Here is a 21,007-nt window from a genome sequence, read left to right on the forward strand (position 1 = left end):
CTCAGGATTGGGTTTCAGACATCCCTAATTACGTAAAGTGAAGCTTTAACTGCCTCAGGTGGCGTGGGGTTTTTTGTTTTGTTTTGTTTGTTGGCTTGTTTTTTGCATTTGTTGTGTATGTACTTACATGTAGCGATGCTCACTATTGAGAATCCTTTGGGAGAAGATAATCTTGTTTGGTGGAAGGGAGAAGAGTTTACAGAATATGGAAAAGTTTGCGGCTTTCAGTGAGTAATCAGTGCTTTATGATTGGGCAGTATTACTGATAGGGAACTGCTGGAAATTCAAGCCAGATTCAGAAGAGGATGTGGAGGAAGGAGATCATTGCTGATGTCAGATTCTGGCTGAAAGCAGACATTATCTGAAATATGTTTACCGCTGTTTATCTAACGTGCAAAGGCAGTTAGAATGTGTGGATCCTAACAAATTATGGATAATGTTGAAAAGAATGGGAATTCCAGAACACTTAACTGTGCTCATGAGGAAGCTGTATACAGATCAAGAGGCATGGTTTAAAGTCAGGGAAGGTGTGTGTCAGAGTTGTATCCTTTCACCATACCTATTCCATGTGTATGCTCAGCCAATAACCCGAGAAGCTGGAATATATGAAGAAGAATGGGGCATCAGGATTGGAGGAAGACTCCTTAACCACCTGTGATATGTAGATGACACAACCTTGCTTGCTGCAAGTGAAAAGGACTTGAAGCACTTACTGATGAAGACCAAAGACCACAGCCTTCGGTATGAATTACACCTTAATATAAAACAAAAATCCTCATACTGGACCAATAAGCAAGATCGTGATAAATGGGGAAAAGATGGAAGCTCTCAAGGATTTCATTTTACTCAGATCAACAATCACCCATGGAAGCAGCAGTCAAGAAATCAAAAGATTAATTGCATTGGGCAAATCTGCTGCTCTTTAAAGTATTGAAAAGCAAAGATGTCACCTTGAGAGCTAAGATGTACCTGACCCAAGCCATGGTGTTTTCAGTCATCTCACATGCATGTGAAAGCTGGACAGTGAATAAGGAAGACCAGAGAAGGATTGACGCCTTTGAATTGTGGTGTTGAAGAATATTGAATATACCATGAACGAACGAATCTGTCCTGGAAGAAGTAAGACCAGAATGCTCCTTAGAAGCAAGGATGGCGAAACTGCATCTCACATACTTTGGACATGTTCTCAGGAGGGATCAGTTCCCCCTGGAGAAGGATATCGTGCTTGGTAAAGCAGAGGGTCAGTGAAAAAGAGGAAGACTCTCAACGAGATGGATTGACACAGTGGCTGCAACAATGGTCTTAAGCATAACTACGATTGTGAGGGTGGTGCAGGACTGGGAGATGTTTTCGTTCTGTTTTTCATGGGGTCGCTATGAGTGGGAGCTGACTGGATGGCACCTAACAACAATAAGCCAGGTATTGTTTAGAATATATAACCTCACCAGTGCATATCTACAGCTCATCTAGCATTCAGCTAGAGCTGTAGATATGCAGCTGGTTACATATTGCATTTTATGTTAAATTATTTCCTTCAGGAAAATTGTTTATGGTTTTTCAAATAGAATTTCCTAGAAAGTAAGGATTCATTTTCAAAAAGTGGTCAAAGTGTTTTAAATATTTTTTACTAATAAAAACCGATTTGTAGCCTCAGTCATCGTGTGTGTTTAATTAGGTGCCATTTAAGGAGAATGCTACAGTTCTTTTGGTCTTATGGATGTTTAATAAATCATTATGGAGTGATTCTCTACAGAGGGGAGCAGGCATGGTTGGGAGGCTGTAATGTTTATCACAAAGAGCCATGCATTTTAAAAAGCTGAGAAATAGTATATAGCTTGGCAAGTAGACTAGGATTCTGAGAAGTCAAATCTATTCCTGTGAAGTCAGATTTTTGAAATATTAAATCACTAAGAAACACTGTTTTATGTTGAGATCCTTTCCCAGATACATCTGAAGAATGTTATTTGCTCTTTGAAATGGATTTTTTTATTAATGGTTCCACACACAACTACTATTGCAAAATCTTTCATAGGAGTACTTAACAAGTTGTGGGATAAGCCATTATAAATTTTTTCTGGCTTTCCAGTCTACAGGTAGAATATTTAAAGCAGAAAAAAAAAAAAAAAACTAACCAAAGTGAGCTACTTTGTTGTTAGGTGCAGTCATAGTGACCCCCTGTGACAGAGTACAGCTGCCACATAGGGTTTTCCTGGCTGTAATTTTTATGGAAGTAAATCACCAGGTCTTTCTCTCATGGAGCTGCCAGGTAAGATTGAACCGCCTACCTTTTGCAAACCTACCTTTTGGTTTAGCAGCTGAGCTCTTAACCTTTGCACCACCAGGGCTCCTTAGGGAGCTACTACCACAGCACATTAGGCAGGAGCCCGCACAGTCTGGGTAGGTACTTCGCATCAACCTGTGCTGCTTCCTACAATCTCCCACCTGCTAGTATTCATCATCCTGAGCTTCCATACCAATTCATCTTTAGCTTTCTCATTTTACTTCTCTGTTTTTACCTCATATGATAATTTGTGGATATGTCTTGCCTCCTGTACTAAACTCTCAGTTCCTTCAGAGCACGGTTCCCACGTGGGTTATCTTTCATTGTTCCTGAAACCTTCCACTTTAAATGCACAAGGATAACTCCACACATGGTTGAAGGGAGGGTGAGGATCCTAGGTGTTACAGACTGAACTGTGTCCCCACCCCCTGCTCCCGCCCCCCCCCCCCCCCGCCAAATATGTGTTGTAAATCCTAACCTCTAATGCCTGTGGTCGTAGAGCCCTGCTGGTGCAGTGGTTAAGAGCTTGGCTGCTAACCAAAAGGTCAGCAGTTCAAAACCACCAGCTACTCCTTGGAAACCCTATGGGGCAGTTCTACTCTGTCCTATAGGGTCGCTCTGAGTCAGAATCAACAATGGGTTTGGGTTTTTTTGGGTATGCCTGTGGTTATAATCCCATTTGGGAATGGGTTGTCTTGTTAGGTTAATGAGGCAGGATTGGTGCAGGGTGTATCTTTGAGTCAGTCTCCTGAGATATAAAAGAGATTAAACAAGCAAACTAGGAAGCAGAGATGAGAGGAAGAGATGCTAAACCACATAAAGATTGCCCAGGAGCAGAAGCTAAGAAGAGACAAAGACCTTCCTCCAGAGGCAACAGAGAGAGAAAGCCTTCCCCTAGAGTCAGCACCCTGAATTCAGACGTCTAGCCTCCTACACTGTGAGGAAATTAATTTTTGTTCGTTAAAGACATCCACTTGTGGTATTTCTGTTATAGTAGCACTAGATGTCTAGGGTACCACATATGTCATGGGAACCAGAAACGAATTATGATCAGAGGAAATGAATGAGAAAAACAGGATTATTTTCTGGCTCTTCCAATGAAATCCATTCATTCGGTAAACAACTTACCTAGGGCAGAGTAAGTGTGAAGTGTTATTTTAGGACCGGTGGATAATACAAATTTTCTGGAACATGGTGTCTGCCATCAAGAGTGTGGTTAATTCCTATCTTATGAGGTTCCCACACATTCAACTGTAGTCGTGTAAACACAATTGAAGGCTAAATAAAACTTTTCTTGGCCATTCAAGACGTTGTAAGCCACCATTACTTTTCCCTTTCATGCATTGTCTCTAGCTTGATTATCTCTATGGTCCAGACTGCTTCCACAGGCACCTTAAATTTGGCATGTCAAAAACCATCTCTTCTTACATCCACCAAGGGGCTCCTCCTGCATTCTCTACCTCAGTGAACGGCACCACCATTCACCCATCCTTTGAAACCAGAACCCTATAGATGTCACTTGTCATTGTTCCCTAGCCACCTTATTGAGTCTGACAGTCTTTTTTTTTCCTTAAAATTTTATTTTGAAAACTTTTGAGCTCGTACAAAAGTAAAGACAATAGTATAATGATGCCAAAGTGTCTTTGCAGTTTGGGTTCCTTGGGAAGTAGATTCTGAGATGGAGATTGCGGTTGCTTTGTTAGAGGTTCTATCGGGACCAACGTATGTGGGAGAGGAAAAAAAGCAGACGTACGGAGGCAGAGGAGGAAGCTGAGCTGAGGATGCAGTTCCATCCAAGGCCGTAGGCAGCCACATAGGGAGCTCTGGAACTGGACAGCCCTTCAGGGTTGTCCAAGTAAGGGGAGGATCTAGGCCTATTTACCCCTACGCTGAACACTCATTTGATGTGGGCTGCCCCCAAAATGTGTTTAGCTAGGCAGTTTTCTTCAACTGTAACAATCCCCAAAGAGGACTGACAGCTGAAGACCATCTTCTGCTGCACTCCCAGCAGATAGGAGAATAAGTCCTTCATTCCTGAGTGGCGATCTGGCTGTCTCACCACAGTGTCTACCACAGTACCAGCTGCGACAATTAACTCATGAGTGATCTTTTCTCATCTATACCAGTTGCCATTGAGTTGACTGACTCATGGCAACATGAGTGTCAGAGTAGAACTGTGCTCCATAGAGCTTTCAGTGGCTAATTTTTGGGAAGTAGAATGCCAGGCCTTTCTTCCAAGGAGCTTCTGGGCAGTCTTGAACCTCCAACTTTTGGTTAGTAGCTGAGTGCATTAACCATTTGCACCATATTTCTACACATTTCCCCCATCCGTGATTATTTTGAAGCAAATTCCAGACATCGTACAATAATTTCATCTGTAAATAATTCAGTATCTCTAAAAAAAAAAAAAAAAAAGACATATATACATATATAATTATCACACCTAAAACTTTAACTGTAATTCCTTAATACCATCGAATATCCAATCAGTGACACAAAGTCTTTTTTGTTTTTTGCTTCTAAATATTCTTGAATCTATACACTCTCTACATGGCCACTGATATTACCTCATCATTTCCTGCCTGGGTTATCTCTACCTTCCTTCTTAACTGTCCTATCCCTGCCATGCTACATAGTTGCCAAACTGATCCTTCTAAATCAAAGCTGGTCATGTTATCTCCATATTTGAAATTCCCTCTACAGAAATGGAAACCTTGGCGGTGTAGTGCTTAAGAGCTACGGCTGCTAACCAAAAAAAAGGCGGGCAGTTCAAATCTACCAGGCGTTCCTTGGAAACTGTGGAGCAGTTCTACTCTATCCTTATAGGGTCTCTATGAGTCCTGTCCTTATAGGGTCACTATGAGTGGGAATTGACTCGATGGCAACAGGTCTGTTTTTTTTTTTCTACAGAAATAGTATAATGAATGTAAAACAGTGGTTATATTTACAGGGAGAAGCTCCAGAGGACTTTTACTTCCTACCTAATGTATTTCTATATCTTCGTAATATTCTATAAAGAGTCAAATTACTTTTGTTTTCAGAAAAATAAATTAAGATTTATTTTTGTTAGTACCACTGTTAATTTTCTTTAGATGAAAGCTCCAATGGTTTGACAAGGTGTTAAATCCCAAACTCTGAAGGGAAGATATATAGATATAGATATGAGCACACAAACATCTACCTCTCTTATCAAAGCTTAAATATTGTCACATAACTTCCTTTGTTGGATATTTTTCTTTCTTATAAACAGGAGCCTTTTCACAATTATGTCACTTCTCTTTATTATGAATACTTCAACACATAAAGGTGAGTTTATATTTTTTATTTTTTATTGTTGTAAAAAATATATAACACAAAATTTAATATTTTAACCATTTTAAGTGGCATTAATTACATTCACAATGTTGTTCTAAAACTTTTTCTTCACCTCAGACAGAAATTACATACTCATTAAGCAATCACTCTCCATTCCCCATTTGTCCCAACCCATGTTGTTGTTTTTAGGTGCTGTTAAGTCATCTTTGGCTCATAGCAACTCTATGTATATCAAGAATGAAACGTTGCCCAGTCATGTGCCATCCTCACAATTGTTGGTATGTTTGAGCCCATTGTTGTAGCCACTGTGTCAATCCATTTCATTGAGGGTCTTCCTTTTTTTTTTTTTGCTACCCTCTACTTTACCAAGTATGATGTCCTCCTCCAGGTATTGGTCTCTCCTGATAACATGCCCAAAGTAAGCGAGAAGAAGTCTTGGCAATCCTTGCTTCCAAGGAGCATTCTGGCTGTGTTTTTTCTAAGACAGATTTGTTCGTTCTTCTGGTGGTCCATGGTATATTCAATATTCTTCGCCAACACCATGATTCAAATGTGTCAGTTCTTCACTGGTCTTCCTTTTTCATTGTTCAGCTTTTGCATGCACATAAGGCAATTGAAAATACCATGGCTTGGGTCGGGTACCTCTTGTCCTTTTAAAGTGACATCTTTGCTTTTCAAGATTTTAAAGAGGTCTTTTGCAATAGATTTGCCCAATACAATACATTGTTTGAGTTCTTGGGTGTTGCTTCCATGAATGTTGACTGTGGATCTAAGTAACATGAAATCCTTGGCAACTTCAGTCTTTTCTGTTTATCATTTCCCTGCTTACTGGTCAAGTTGTGAGGATTTTCGCTTTCTTTATAAAAAAAAAAAAAAATTTTTTTTTTTTCTTTATGGTGAGGTATAATCCATATTGAAGGCTGTAGTCTTTGATCCAGTCCATGATAACTGTTAACCTACTTTCTGTCTCTATGGCTCTGCCTTTTCTAGGTATTTCATGTAAGTGTGATCATACAATATTTGTCCTTTTGTGGGCTGTGGTCTTAGCCCCTGGGCTTGAGTCCTCTTCTAGGTGCTTTGCTTGGTTCATCTGAGACTAGGGCCTCCTTGGTTTGGGTCTGTATTCTTGATGCTCCACTTGCAGTATATTTTATATTTTTTACTGTTAAAGTGAGGGAGGAAAGAAGTATTTCTATAATTTGGGTTCACCTTGGCTAGGAAGATTTATATAACAGGTTCCCATGAAGTGGAAGACAGAAGTGTGCAAGTGAAGAAGACATTATTCACTCACATTATAGATAAGCAAAATTGAGGTTCATCACACTTGAGATTACACGATAAATAAGGCAAGATCCAAACATAAGGCTAACTTTATGTCTCCTATCATCCTTCCTCCAGCAGTCTTCCTGGTAACTAACCAACGTAGCATGCTCTCACTCACTTTGCACCTTGTGGCTATCCTCCGTCATTGCAAAGGAATGTTTCATTTTTCTAGCCACCAGGCAAGCTTCTAGAGACCTGAATTCATGCGGCATCAATTTTGGTGGAGAGCAGCTATGTGGTCTGTGGTTTAAAGCATGGGCTTTGCAGTCAGTCAGATCTGGTTTCAAAGTGTGGACTGCTGACTGTTCTGAGCCTCAGTTTCCTTGTTTGTAAAATGGTGTTAACAATACCTGTCTCACATAGTTGTGTGTGAAGAGTTTAGTAAAGTATCTAGTGCATCATATTGCTCAATAAATGTTAGCTATTACATGTGTTATATGGTCCCTGGGTGGTGCAAACAGTTTGCACTTGACTACTAACCTAAAGGCTGGCAGTCCAAAGTCACCCAGCAGTGCTCCAGAAGAAAGGCCTAGTGATCTGTTTGCATAAGAATTACAGCCAAGAAAACCATATGGAGCAGTCCTACTCTGCAACACACGAGGTTGCCATGAGTTGGAAATGACCTGATGGCAATGGATTTGGTTTTATTGTTTCAGGTTCATATAAAAGTTCTTATCAGAAAATACTATAAAATTGACTACACCAAAAGTAAGCATTTCTGTACATCAAAAATCACCATAAAGACAGTAAATGAAAATAAGCCACAAACTGGGAAAAGATATTTGTTTTACATATGACAAACATCACTTTAGTACAGAAATACAAAGTGCTCCTACAAATCAGTATGAAAAAGGCAAACTATCCAATTTGAAAGATGAGCAAAATACATAAACAGGCATTTCACAGTAGAGAAGACATGAATGAAAAATTAAGTTTGAAAAGATGCACAACTACATTAACAATCAGAGAAACACATATTAAGGCCACAATTAGCTACCCTTTTTCTTAGATAATATGGTTCAACTGGAAATGCTAACATACCACTAAAGCCAGTTGCTAATTGAATCGATTCTGACTCATGGTAACCTACTAGGAAAGTGTATATCAATTCAATTCAATCTCTCTAGAAAACAATTCCACACGATCTTGTAAAGTTGAATATTTTTGTACACATTATCATCCAACAGTTCTATTCCTAGGTATATACTCTAGACTCTTGCAGCATGTAAGCAGGGTTGCCAGATTTAGCAAACAAAAATACAGGGTGCCTGGGTAAATTTTATTTAAAATAAACAATGAATAATTTTTAGTTCATCTGACATTCAAACTTAACTGTGCATCCTGTATTTTACCTGGTAATCCTACAAGTAAGATGAGGCATGTACAAGAGGATTCACAGTAGCATTTCTTATAGGAGCAAAATCTGCAACCCACCTAAATTTCCATTGAGGAAATGATGGATAAACTGTGGTATATTCACACAAGGGAATATCAGGCAGCAGTGAAAATGAATGAACATGAGTAACATGAAGCAATATTAAGTGGAAAAGCAAGTCAAAGAAGAATACATATTATTAATTGCAATATTATTTTCATAATACTCAAAACAACCACAACTAAACAATATATTGTTTAGAGTACACAAAGATGATAAAGCTATATGTACAAGAGATGGAGAAACAAAATTCAAAGTAGTTGATAAGTAGGTAGTGGTAGAGGCAGGGGAGGCAGGGCAACAGGTTAGAGGAGGAGGTCAGGACTGACGTGACAATGCTAGTAATGTTCTCGTTTCTACACAGGTAGAAGGTACACAGGTGTTCATTTTGTTGCTATGCATCTTAGACATGTTACATAAGCTCTTCTACATACAGACTATTACATTAAAAAATTACAAATAGATCAAGGATCAGGAAATATGAACTGAATCTGCATTTACTGACAGTAAGCTCAATGCTTTGTTATATTAGGATACCTCTCTTGGAGAATAAAAGTAGCTTATCTTGCAGTCAGAGAAGTGTTAAAAGTACAAAACAGTACTCCAAAGCTAGCTCCTGGGAGCGGCTTACACGTAGAGTGTACACAAAAAGACAATTCAGCCAAATAATCAACAAATAGATGATCAAGTAGACACTGTCTGCTAAATACTGTGCTAGATCGTAGTGTAGGGGTGTTGTGTGGTGGGCGGATGTTTACAGAGGATAAGAAATACAGCTTCTCTTTTCAAGGGCTTTTGCAGAAGACCTAGGGAGTACAATTAGAGAGCCACACATTATGCATCACGTTACGTGGAACAGACTACAGGGGCCATTGGTGATCAGGAGAACTGGTCCGGTTCTTTTCCTACTATTCCTTCTTTTTTTTTCATTTTTATTATGCTTTTTTTTAGTGAAAGTTTATAACTCAAGTTAATTTCCCATTCAAAAATTTATACACATATTGTTCTGTGACAATGGTTGCAATCCCCATAATCTAGAACGCCCTCTTCTTTGGATCTCCTTCGGCTTTTTACGTGGGGTGGTGGTGGGTTGGTTGGGATTGGGACAATACTTCCCCAGCTCTAAAGGCTGACTTGTTGCGTCACTCAAGGATAACTTTAAGGGAGAGTGAGAGTTGGGTACGGTCAATTTACTTGAACAAGCGGAAAATGAAGACCTAAAAATCCTCCTGGGTCTTGCAAGACTCTTGAGATGTAAACTCAGTAAAATTAAAATAACTGGCTATACTCTTCAAACAGTAAGAACAAGAGGTGAGCTAGTAAAACAACAGCACGCATATACGCACGCGCAATAAGCCTGGCACCAGCCAACCCAGGCCCGGCTAAAAGGGGTTGGATCTCAGGTCACGGAGCGCGTGTGCGTCACGGCGTAGGGGCGGGGCGTCCGGGCCCGGTTTCCTCGGCGACGCCGCGAGGCTGGGCCTCTCGGGACGGCAGCGGTACGCGCGTGGCCTGGGGACGTAAGAGGCATGGGGACCCCTCCGGGCCTGCAAGCCGACTGCGAAGCGCTCCTCAGCCGCTTCCAGGAGACGGACAGCGTGCGCTTCGAAGACTTCACGGAACTCTGGAGGAGCATGAAGTTCGGGACCATCTTCTGGTGGGTGCTTCTCGCCGCTACCGCCCAGGGGCGTGTGGGAAGTTCTTCCCCCTCACTCTCCGCCCCACCTCCTCGCATCACCGCCCCGGTGTTGGTCTGTGAGGGCCGGCTGTCTCTGCCTCTTCCTCTCCCTTTCCTGGGCCTTCAGGTCTCGCTTTCCCTGGGCGATCCCACTGGGCTTCGCTTGCATTCTTTTGCGGCCTCCTCCCGAATACGCGTCTCCTTCTGGCTGCCCTGCTAAACTTTCCTCTCCATTTCCACTGTCTCCACCCTGTCCCAGGCCACCATCATCTGCCCTTCGCCAGTGTTTTTCTAGAACCCTGTGTTTATAAATAAAACAAACACGCAAGCAAACAAAAACCCCTGTAGATTGAATTCATTGTTCACACAGCAGCCAGAGTTACCTTTCTGAAGTTAAATCTGACCCTGTCACTCCCCTGCTCACCACTCTTGAGTGGTGCCCTTGGCCTTTGGGATAAAGCTCACATTCCCTAACATGGCTAGCAAGGCCCTTGGCGACTGGCTGTGTCCGTCTGTCCAGCGTCATCTACCAGTCCCTTCCACGCACTCACTCTCTTACTCCAGTGCCGGCCTTTAGCCCTTCCGGGCGTCCCCTCAGGCCCCTTTACCTGGCCGCGTTATTCTTCACCCAGGTTTAAGCTCAGTTGACAGGTCCTCAGGGAAGCCGTCCTCTGCTCCTCTAGCCAAGTAATGTACTGGTGCTCATTTTTTCCTCATAGCTACCTGTGCTTATTTTACCTTCCAGTTTACCACGTTATTATTGTCATTGTGTAGTTGGGTAAAGAGCACAGATTGTGGAGCCCAGCTGCCTGAATTTGGATGCAGGGTTCACTAACTAGCTGTGACGTGGGCGGGTTACTTACTTGCCTGAGTTTACTAATCTGTAAAACAAGGGTAGTGTTAATATCTCGTATAGCTGTTGTGAGGGTTAAATGAACTAATATATGTTAAGTGCACTCCAGGTGCTCAATAAGTGTTTATTATTGTTGTTAATTTTTAATTTTCCCCCCACTAGAATAAACTCAGGAAGCGTTTATGGCGCAGTTGTTAAGTGCTTGGCTGCTAAGTGAGAGGTCGGCGGTTCGAATTCACCAGCCGCTGGTGGGGAGAAAGATGTGGCGGTCTGCTTCCGCTTTCGGAAATGTTTGCAGCCTTGGAAACCCTTTGGGGGCGGGAGGGCAATGGCTTTGCCTTATTTTGGGGGGGGGGGGGGGGTTGGAATAAGTTCTTTGAGAACAGTGACCGGATGAATCTGTTATATTTCTGTTAACATACCCATTAAACCCATTGCCGTTGAGTCGGTTCCGCAATACCGCAAAAGCTAAATAATTCGCTGAATGAGTCCTTGTGATTAAAATTATGTTTTGCTGAATAAAATGTAAAAAACAAAAAAAACCTTTTCAAAAAACAAACCCGTTGCCTTGAGTCTCATAGTGACCCTCTAGGACAGAGTAGAACTGCCCTATAGGGTTCCCAAGGAGTGCCTGGTGGATTCCAACTGCCAACCTTTTGGTTAGCAGCCAAGCTCTTAACTATTGCGCCAAAATATAAAAGTTACCTTTTTTTCTCTCTCTGTTGATATGATAATTACCTATGTAGTTTATGCAATAGTGGAGATGGAGAATGGAGAGCTATTTGTTGTACAATTAATGAAAAGAGAGGAACTAATTTTTTTAATGGCTACTACGACTCCACGGCACTGGGTTTTTTGGTTTTTACTAAATGTAATGCATATGTAGCTTAACTTATTTAACCCATAGAACAACACTGAAAAGCAGGTATAATTGTCCTTATTTTATAGGTGAGGAAATTGAGGCTTGAGGTGGTTGAATAATTTCCCTAGTATCACAGGGCTTTTTTAGTAGGCGGTAGGGCAGATACTGGGACCTAAATATCTACCTATTTCTAAAACTCATGATCTTCCACTGTACCAATTCTTGGGGAAAAAGGCAGTTCAGGAAAATTTTGCGAGGATTACCCCAATTTTTAGTTAGTGAGGAAAATGTCTAGTGAGAATAGAAGCAGGAACCACTTGAGGAGTGGTGGAGTTTCTTTAGGAATTGTCTTGGTTACCAGTACTATAATAGATCGTTTACATTGTTATATTTATTATTGGAAGAGCCAAGGCAAATTCCTCTCTCCTTCTTGCAATCAGGTGTAGCAGAGCCCCTGTTTGCTGGTAGACATTTTTAATGCCTCCATTTTAAAATGAAAATACGTTTAAAGATACCAGTATCGCCTATCAATCACTTGTATTTATTATATAATACACTTTTGGTCATTTTTGCCAAGATTGTATTAAAAATGAACATTTTTTATTGACTAATTTCAAGTCTTGCATAGAAAACTATTTTATGCAGAAATTGTGCCTTCCTTGTTTTTGCAAAGTTATAAGAAGGGTTATGTTGGCTTTTTTATAATGGTTTTGCATGCAGCTGAATAATTTTGGATGGTTTATTAATGATGCTGTTTATGTCTACAGAAAATACATTTACTATGTTATTTATTTTTCGTTTTGTTTGACGTTTGGACAAAGCTCTCTGCATGTAATGCAATCTGCTCTTCTGCTCGGCTCCTCCTTTACCTTGATGAGCTTTGCAGTGCTGCAGACAATTGAGGGTGGGGGATAAGTTAGCTAACTTTTTCAACTAGGTGCCCCAAAGACAAAGGAGAGTGCCAATCCGTGATAGTATTGCTCTCCATTATATATTAAAATGCATGCAGTTTTTGTATTTTATTCTGTAACAGAGCCATGATTATTTTAATAAATGTTTTAAGTTCATAATCAGTAATAGTTTGCAGCCCTTTCCCATTTGCTGCCCATTTTGGCAAGTAAAGTTGATGCTTTAGGAAGATGTGTCATGTTTACCTAGTGGTTTCCTGTGTCTCAGTTTAAGAAGCACAGCAGAAAATTAGCTTTTTGTGTTTGAATCATGAAAGGATCTGGGGTGGAATCCTAATCCAATTTCTAGCAGCTGCTTCTTAAGCAAGGATATACCTTTCCTAAGGTACCCTAGTGGTGCAGTGGTTTAGCACTTAGCTGCTAACTGAAAGATTGGTGGATCAAACCCACGAGCCACTCCGCGGAAGAAAGGTATGGCAGTCTACTTCTGTAAAGGTTATAGGGTTTCTGAGGCTGTAAATCATTACAGAAACAGACTGCTGCATCTTTCTCCCACAGAGTGGCTGGTGGGTTTGAACTGCCGACCCTTGGGTGGCAGCCAAACACTTAACCACTGTGCACCAGGGCTCCTTTTCTAAGGTCCCTAGGTGGTGCAAATAGTTTGCGCTCAACTACTAACCTAAAGGGTGGCAGGTTGAACCCACCCAGAGGTATCATGGAAGAAAGGCCTAGTGGTCTGCTTCTGTGAAGATTATAACCTAGAAAACTATATGGAGCAGTTCTGTTCTGTAACACATGGGGTTGCCATGAATTGTAATTGGCTCAATGGCGCAACCAGTTTGGTTAGGTTTTTGTTCATTATTTATTGACTTAGTGAGTCATAATATATTTTCTCTCTGTTTTCTAGTGGTAGAATGAGAAATTTGGAAAAGAACACATTTACAAAAGAAGCTTTAGCTTTGGGTTGGCGATATTTTTTACCTCCATACACCTTCCAGATCAGAGTTGGCGCTTTGTATCTTCTGTATGGATTATACAACACCCAACTGTGTCAACCAAAACAAAAGGTAATACTGGGTGAGTTGTTTTTCCCCAGCAGAAATGTGAAACAGGTACAATATTTTTACAACAAACTAGTTTAAATAAAAATGCCAATATTTTGATATTATAATACATTTGTTAAAAAAAATTGCATTTGGTACAACTTTTTTACTCTTTCTGATTTCAGATTAGAGTGGCCTTGAAAGACTGGGATGAAGTTTTAAAATTTCAGCAAGATTTGATAAATGCACAACATTTTGATGCAGCTTATATTTTTAGGAAGCTACGACTAGACAAAGCATTTCACTTTACTGCAATGCCCAAATTGGTATGTTACCTAAAATAGATTGTTTTTCAAAATGAGGAATTATGCCGTCCCCATGCTGTCAAGTCGATTGCGAATTATGCCGTACTGTTCATAAAGTATCCCAATCTCCAGAAAATAGGAAGAATGTTGTATATTCCAGTGTTTGTAGAAAGCTTTCTTAAAATAGGAATACTTTATTTCTTGAAATAAGACTTTCTTAAAATGTCTTCTGATTACTTTTTTTTGGAAATGAAAATTCAGCCTCTGCTTTTACATGCAGTATGTTCTTGATGCCGTGTATTAAGTAGATTGTTATGAGGAAATTGGATTCAGCAGCTGTATTTGCTCATGCCTTTATTCAGACATCAAAGAGGTAACTGATGAAAGAGGACCAAGGAATTTTATTGTCAGTTAATGAAAAGTTGAAACTTCCACTAATAAGATATGATAATTTTTCAATCTTTTGACAATTGAGAGCACTGGACTTGGGGCTAGGAGCCCTAGGTTATAGTTCCCATTCTGCTGCTAGCTGACAAGTAAGTAACTTCTCTGAATCTCATGTGAATTTGTAAGGATGTGGCATGGCATCTTAAGGAGTTATTTCAGAAGTCTAATAAATAGTCTTTGAAAAATGGAAAATTTAACAAATACATGGTTAGAGTTGCTTTTGTTTCATTAATGTTTACTGATAGACAATTTTTACTGCTGGTTTATGTTTTAGTACTTTAAAACTATCCCTTAAAGATGTTTATTATCGTGTAGCTGTCATATAGAATGAAGAAAAAAATTCAACGAGCTGAGGTCACAGAAGAATTTAAGGATCCAAATGATCGTGTAATGAAACTTATCACTTCTGATGTATTAGAGGTAAATTTGCTTTTATGCTTTTGAACGTTTTTTAAAAAATTGTTTTATTGCCAATTATAGATACGTATGTGTATGTATTTGTATGCATGTATATATATATATGGAGCCCTGGTGGTGCGGTGTTTAAGAGCTTGACTGCAAACCAAAAGGCTGGCAGTTTGAATCCATAGGCTGCTCCTTGGAAACCCTCTGAGGCAGTTCTCCCCTATCCTTTAGAGTCACTATGAGTTGGAATTGACTTGATGGCAACAGGTTTGGTGTTTTTTTTTTTGGTTATATGTATATATATGATTTCATTTTATCCACAATCAATGCCCATGGAAGCAGCAGTGAAACAATCAAATGACATACTGCATTGGGCAAATCTGCTGCAAAAGACCTCTTTAAAGTGTTAAAAAGCAAAGGTGTCACTTTGAGGACTAAGGTACGCCTGACTCAAGCCATGGTATTTTCATTTGCCTCATATGAGTACAAAAGCTGGACAATGAATAAAGAAGACTGAAGAAGAACTGATGCCTTTGAATTGTGTTGGTGAAGAATATTGAATATACTGCGGGCCAGCAGAAGAACAAACACATTTGTCTTGGAAAAAGTACAACCAGAATGCTCCTTAGAAGCGAGGATGGCGAGACTTCATCTCACGTGCTTCGGACACGTTATTAGGAAGGACCAGTCCCTGGTTAAGGACATCATGCTTGTTAAAGTAGAGGGTCAGTGAAAGAGAGGAAGACCCTCAACGAGATGGATTGACGCAGTGGCTGCAATGATGGGCTCAAGCATAGCAATGATCGTGAGGTTTGTACCCAGTTCTGTCTGGCTGTATTGCCAGCTGGACAGCAAAGGCCTGGTGTCATCTAAGCTGGGGCTGGGGTTAGAAATACATCATTCAGCAAATATCTGAGTGCTAAAGTATAACAAGAGCTAGGATCTTTTCTTTCTAGGGGCTTAGTGAGAAAGGGATGGGAGAGATTATATGTAGAGAAATTAGTGTGATAAAAATAGCTTGTATAATAGAAGGAATTTGGATTTTGTCTTTTTGGCAGAAGGGAATTGTTTAAAAGTTCTAGAGACTGGAAAGACCTAAAGTATGTTTTTAGTCTTAGGGTAAGGAGCCAGTTAGAGGGAGAGGTTGTGTAAAGGAGGGAGCAGTGTCTCTCCATGGAGAAGGTTGGTGGATTTATGACTAGAGCCCAGCAGCAGGATTAGCCTTGAATAGGAGAAATCATACGTCTCCCTTTGAAATTTGAGGGAAGGAGGTGAGAGTAGATTCATATAGTTCTATGTAGAGATGAGAAATAGAAGGCAGACAGACCTGATAGCCAAAGCTTTAAGAGGGCCGTCAGGGTTCAAGGAACTGAGAATTGTGTGAAAGTTTGGAATAGTCACTGTGGAGAATGGAAGAGAGAGTTGGGATACCAGAAAGAGTTTGCCAAGAAGTACTGGTGTGAATCATGCAGAGAAGGAGAGGATGTTTTAAAACAGCAAGGCATTGTTCTTACCAATAGTCTTCTAATGAAAAAAGATGATCTGAACCTAGTTATAATTTTGGATGACTAATCTGGTAGTAGAACATTCATTTTTTTTTTTTTCAATAAACCATAAACATGCTTTTCCATTTTAAGCTCTTTTACTATAATATGTTGAATTAAAAGTTCCTGTATTAAATAAATATTCTATGTCAGCAAATCAGTGTGGAAGATTTTAGAGAACAGTTTAGGGTGATTGGAGAGAAGGATCAGAAGGGCCCGGCCCTGAAATGCCTGTTCCTGGAAGCTTCTAGGAATGGAATATAGTCTGTGTGAAGTCATCCTTGTGTTTTCTAGGATCTTTGGTTGACACGGTTCTGTCTTGAGAGCCTTTTCCCTCAATACCTGTGCCAGCATCTTGTTTGTTTTGACTCAGTTCATTGTAGTTTTCTCTAATAAACTCAACTCCATCCTTAGGAAGTCACTCACTTAGGAAAATATGGAGTCCATGGTGTTTCATTTTGTGGTATTACAAGTCCTGTTCTAGCAGAGGGGAGGACTCATTTGCACTCATGATCCTTAAATATAGGGCACTTCTGTTTCCTTCTACTGCCTGCCGATGCTGTAGTGTCTCCACTTCAGAAGACCTGGATTCTGGTTATAATTCTGCAACTCATTAGTTATAGTTTTTTTTCTAAAGAGGCATAATAAAGTGAAAAGTGAACAGCATATTGTATCAAAATATCTGATTTCTGATTCTAGCGCTGCCACTTAAGTATGGACTTGAACAACTCATTTTATTTGAGTCTGTTTTTTCATTTATAAAATTATAATAATGATTGTTACATATTGTATACTGATCATTTGCCAGGAACTATGATGGACGTTTTACATGTTACTGTCTTGCTAATGATCATAATAATCCTACAGAGACAGGAGATATTATCCCAGTTTTAAAAATGAGGAAACCGAGGCTCAGAAAAGTTGAGCAATTTGGTGGTGCAAGTGTTTAAGCGCTCAACTACTAGCTGAAAGGTTGGCAGTTTGAACCCACTCAGAGGTGCCTTGGAAGACAGGCCTGGCGATCTTCCGAAAGGTCACAGCTTTGAAAACCTATGAAGGAGTTCTACTCTGCAACACATGGGATTACCCTGAGTCGGAATCGACTCGATGGCCTCCAACAACAACAAGGTGCAATAAGGTGTAGACACTGAATTGGAATGTCCATGTCTGTCAGGCTCCAGAGGAACAAAAACATGCCTAACAGTGCATCTTAAATTTCTTGAAACTGTTGCTGAAGCAGTGTGTAAATATGAATGACTAGAAAAGTTAATGAAGTATTTTATTTTCAAAATCCTCATGAGCATTGGAAAGAAATGGACTTGGATAATGAAGATTTCTTTTTTTCTTGTCTGTTTTTTCATTGTAAATATTTATATACTACTGACCAAATGGCATGGCACTCTCTTACTTCTTAATTCTCTAATTTTGTACAGTGCTTTATATTGTACAAAAAGCTTTCATTTGTATAAGCTCACTTAATACCTATACCATCCCAGAGGGTTAGGTGGCATTACTTCATATCGTACAAATGTGGAACGTGATCCTTAGGCTGAGGGATTTGCACAAAGGTCACACATCTAGCATTTGACAGAATTCAGGCTCAAAACCAGGTCCAGCTAGTGGTATTCCCACTGTTTTGCATGTAGCATGTATTGCATGTAGAATAAGAATGGGAGTGAAGCACATTGTTAACTATAAAGAGTTAGGGGCTCCCCATGTCTGAACACTGTTCCCCCATTGCAGATTCTGCATATGTGAGTACTTGCCACTACCTAGCAGTGTCTAATTCCTTGCACAGGTATTGATTCCACCAAAATCTACTAGAAATAAATTGAGTCTAACTTGGAGATGACTCACATGTTGCAGTGGCCACTGTGATAGAAGCGTCAATAGCTCTCTGCTAGTCTCAGAGCTAAGTCCGTATGCCAGGTTTTATAAGATTTCTTAGATCTGCCTGCAGTGCGTTATCTTCCTGCTAACTCCATAGACCTGCTCATATGGCTGGAGGTTTCTGGGGAGGAAGGTCTACTTAATAAATAATGCCACAAGTGGTGTCCTAAGTCACCCTCTATTTCTTGATTTTTTTCAATGATATATATATTGTGTTTGCATATACACATGAAAACCCAGGTTGTGTAGTGGTTAAAAGCTACGGCTGCTAACCAAAAGGTCGGCTGTTCGAATCTACCAGGCGCTCTTTGGAAACTTCTGCTCTGTCCTGTAGGGTCGCTATGAGTCGGAATTGACTTGACGGCAGTGGGTTTGGGTTTTTTTTTTTTAATTTCTTTTAATCCTGAGTCTTACCACTGAAGTAATGATGAAGTTTATGGAAAAGAAACCACAGGCTTTGGGATTTATGAAAGTCAGCACATCTCTCTGAAGGTTTGAGTGAGGGTTGTGATATAGCAATTTCCAGCCCAGCAGAAGAACTATGCAAATATTCTTGATTCGACAATTAAAACCACTGCTGTTGAGTCAATTCCAACTCATAGCAACCCTATAGGACAGAGCAGAACTGCCCAATAGGTTTCCCAAGGTTGTAAGTGTTTACGGAAGCAGACTGCCACATCTTTCTTCCACAGAGTGGCTGATGGGTTTGAACTGCTGACCTTTTGTTTAGCAGATGAATGCTTTAACCGCTGTGCCACCAGTTCTCTTGATGTGACAGTATGACATAAAAATGTGGTCATAGTTATCTGTAGTGGTATGTTATACAATAAATAATTTTTTTCTATCCTGGAATGCAATTCTATGTTAACTAATTAGTCTTTCCTCAGCTTCTCTATATAAGAGTTCCTCTTAGTCACCTAGTGCTGCTATAGCAGAAAAATCACAAGTGGATGGCTTTAACAAAGAGAATTTATTTCTTCACAGTAAAGTAGGCTCAAAGTCCAAATTCAGGGCGTCAGCTTCAGGGGAAGGCTTTCTCTCTCTGTTGGCCTTTTCATCGGTTTTCCCCCAGACTAGGAGCTTCTCCACACAGGGACCAAGGCACTGCTTTCTTGGTGGTATGAGGCCCCCTCTCTCTGCTTGCTCCTCTTTCCTTTTTATCTCTTGAGAGAAAAAAGGTGGTACAGGCCACACCCTAGGGAAACTCCCTTTACATTGGATCAGGGTTGTGACCTGGGTAAGGGTGTTACAATCCCACCGTAATACTGTTTAACATAAAATTACAATCACGAAATGGAGGGCAACCACACAATACTGGGTATCATGGCCTAACCAAATTGACACATTTATTTGGGAGATACAATTCAATCCATGACACAGTGTATCTGAGCTTGTGTTGAATTCAGTTAACCCATACCTCTGGAAAGTAGCCTCTTCATTGTAAAGTTGTGCTACTTTGATTGCATAATTATATTATTTTCAATATACATTGAAACCTGTGAGAGCTGGATGGAACTCGATAGGCCTGCCTTGTTGCTCCAAGTTTTCCACCTTTGACAGGGTGCAGTCTTAACTACTTTTATATTACTTGTTTTAGTGGAAAATGCTTGAGTTTTCCTTTTCTGACAGGTTTCTACCTTACATAGGTTCTGGCTCTTGCAGGTTTTACTGTACTGTAACATGTTATTCCCTATCAGCTCACGGTTACTTTGGAAGATGATTTTATTTTATGTTGGTTTGGCCTTTAAGTTTCTCCTTAGAAATTGAAATAAAGGACTCATCTTTTCACTTTTAGGAAATGCTGAACGTTCATGATCATTATCAGAACATGAAACATATAATTTCAGCTGATAAGTCCAAGCCAAACAAAGCCCTTAGCTTGATAAAGGATGATTTTTTTGACAATATTAAGAACATAGTTTTGGAGCATCAGCAGTGGCACAAGGACAGAAAGGTACGTGATTGCTTGCTTAATACCTCACCCACCTGCCTTATACAAGTATCCATGCTTAGGCATGGATACTAATGTTGAGAGGCAGCCTAGTTCAGTGACGACATTCCGGTAGAGCTAAGATTTAGAGGGCTTTACTTTCCTAGTTCTGGCTTTGCCACTTATTAGCTGTGTAATATTTAACTTTACAAGTGGATTATTTGTGTATACATATGGGTGTGTCTGTGTCTGTGTATATAGGCATATATATATATATATATATATATATTGTTTTTCCCCCCAGAGGAGTAAGTAATCTTGTTATACCACTATTTTTTATAATCTTTATAATTTGGCATTTTCCAGAGGTTGCACACTGACAGTTTTTGGGCCACATCGTGCACACAGATGTGTCTTGTTTGGCCTTCACGGTGCTGATCCTAATGTTGATCTCTTCAAACGGAAGATCCCATTGTGACAGGGCATGTGCTTCTCTGGTTACTGTTTGCTTCTGGGCTTGCTTTACCCATTTACAGGGTTTGTCTGATCCCTGAGGCATTTTAGTCTGACTCTTGAAATGCAACCAGAAGGTTCATGAACACAAATCTTTGATTTAATCTTCCGGTCCAAAGGTGTTAGTGCTAGAGCTGTCCATATTCCACAGTAGCCTTTCAGGTGGAGAAATTCTACTATGGAAAACTAGAGGCCTGCCTTAACTAAATTTGCCTTTGAAACCACTACTACATCTTGTTTTAGTAAATGCTTCTAGGAAAAAAGAAAAGTAAAAA

At 40.1% G+C, this 21,007-nt stretch overlaps 1 protein-coding gene across 12 annotated transcripts in view; it reads left to right on the forward strand.

The window, feature by feature from the left end:
* Positions 1–9,785: 9,785 nt before the first annotated feature.
* LOC126084671 (synaptotagmin-16) overlaps positions 9,786–21,007 on the forward strand; it is a 352,768-nt gene continuing 341,546 nt past the window's right edge. For 11 of the 12 annotated variants that reach the window (XR_007519049.1, XR_007519050.1, XM_049899288.1 and 8 more), the window contains exons 1-5: positions 9,786–10,011; positions 13,563–13,722; positions 13,884–14,024; positions 14,766–14,870; positions 20,085–20,243. Coding sequence is in view for 10 of the 12 variants with exons in the window: in XM_049899288.1 (XP_049755245.1) it covers positions 9,884–10,011; positions 13,563–13,722; positions 13,884–14,024; positions 14,766–14,870; positions 20,085–20,243 (693 nt within the window). In the remaining 2 variants the exon portion in view is untranslated. Of the gene's footprint in view, positions 10,012–13,562; positions 13,733–13,883; positions 14,025–14,765; positions 14,871–20,084; positions 20,244–21,007 lie in introns of those variants that run through there. The other variant, XM_049899289.1, reaches the window with a different exon arrangement.

Source organism: Elephas maximus, chromosome 10 (assembly GCF_024166365.1).
Source record: "Elephas maximus indicus isolate mEleMax1 chromosome 10, mEleMax1 primary haplotype, whole genome shotgun sequence".
In the NCBI taxonomy this organism is placed as follows: domain Eukaryota; kingdom Metazoa; phylum Chordata; class Mammalia; order Proboscidea; family Elephantidae; genus Elephas; species Elephas maximus.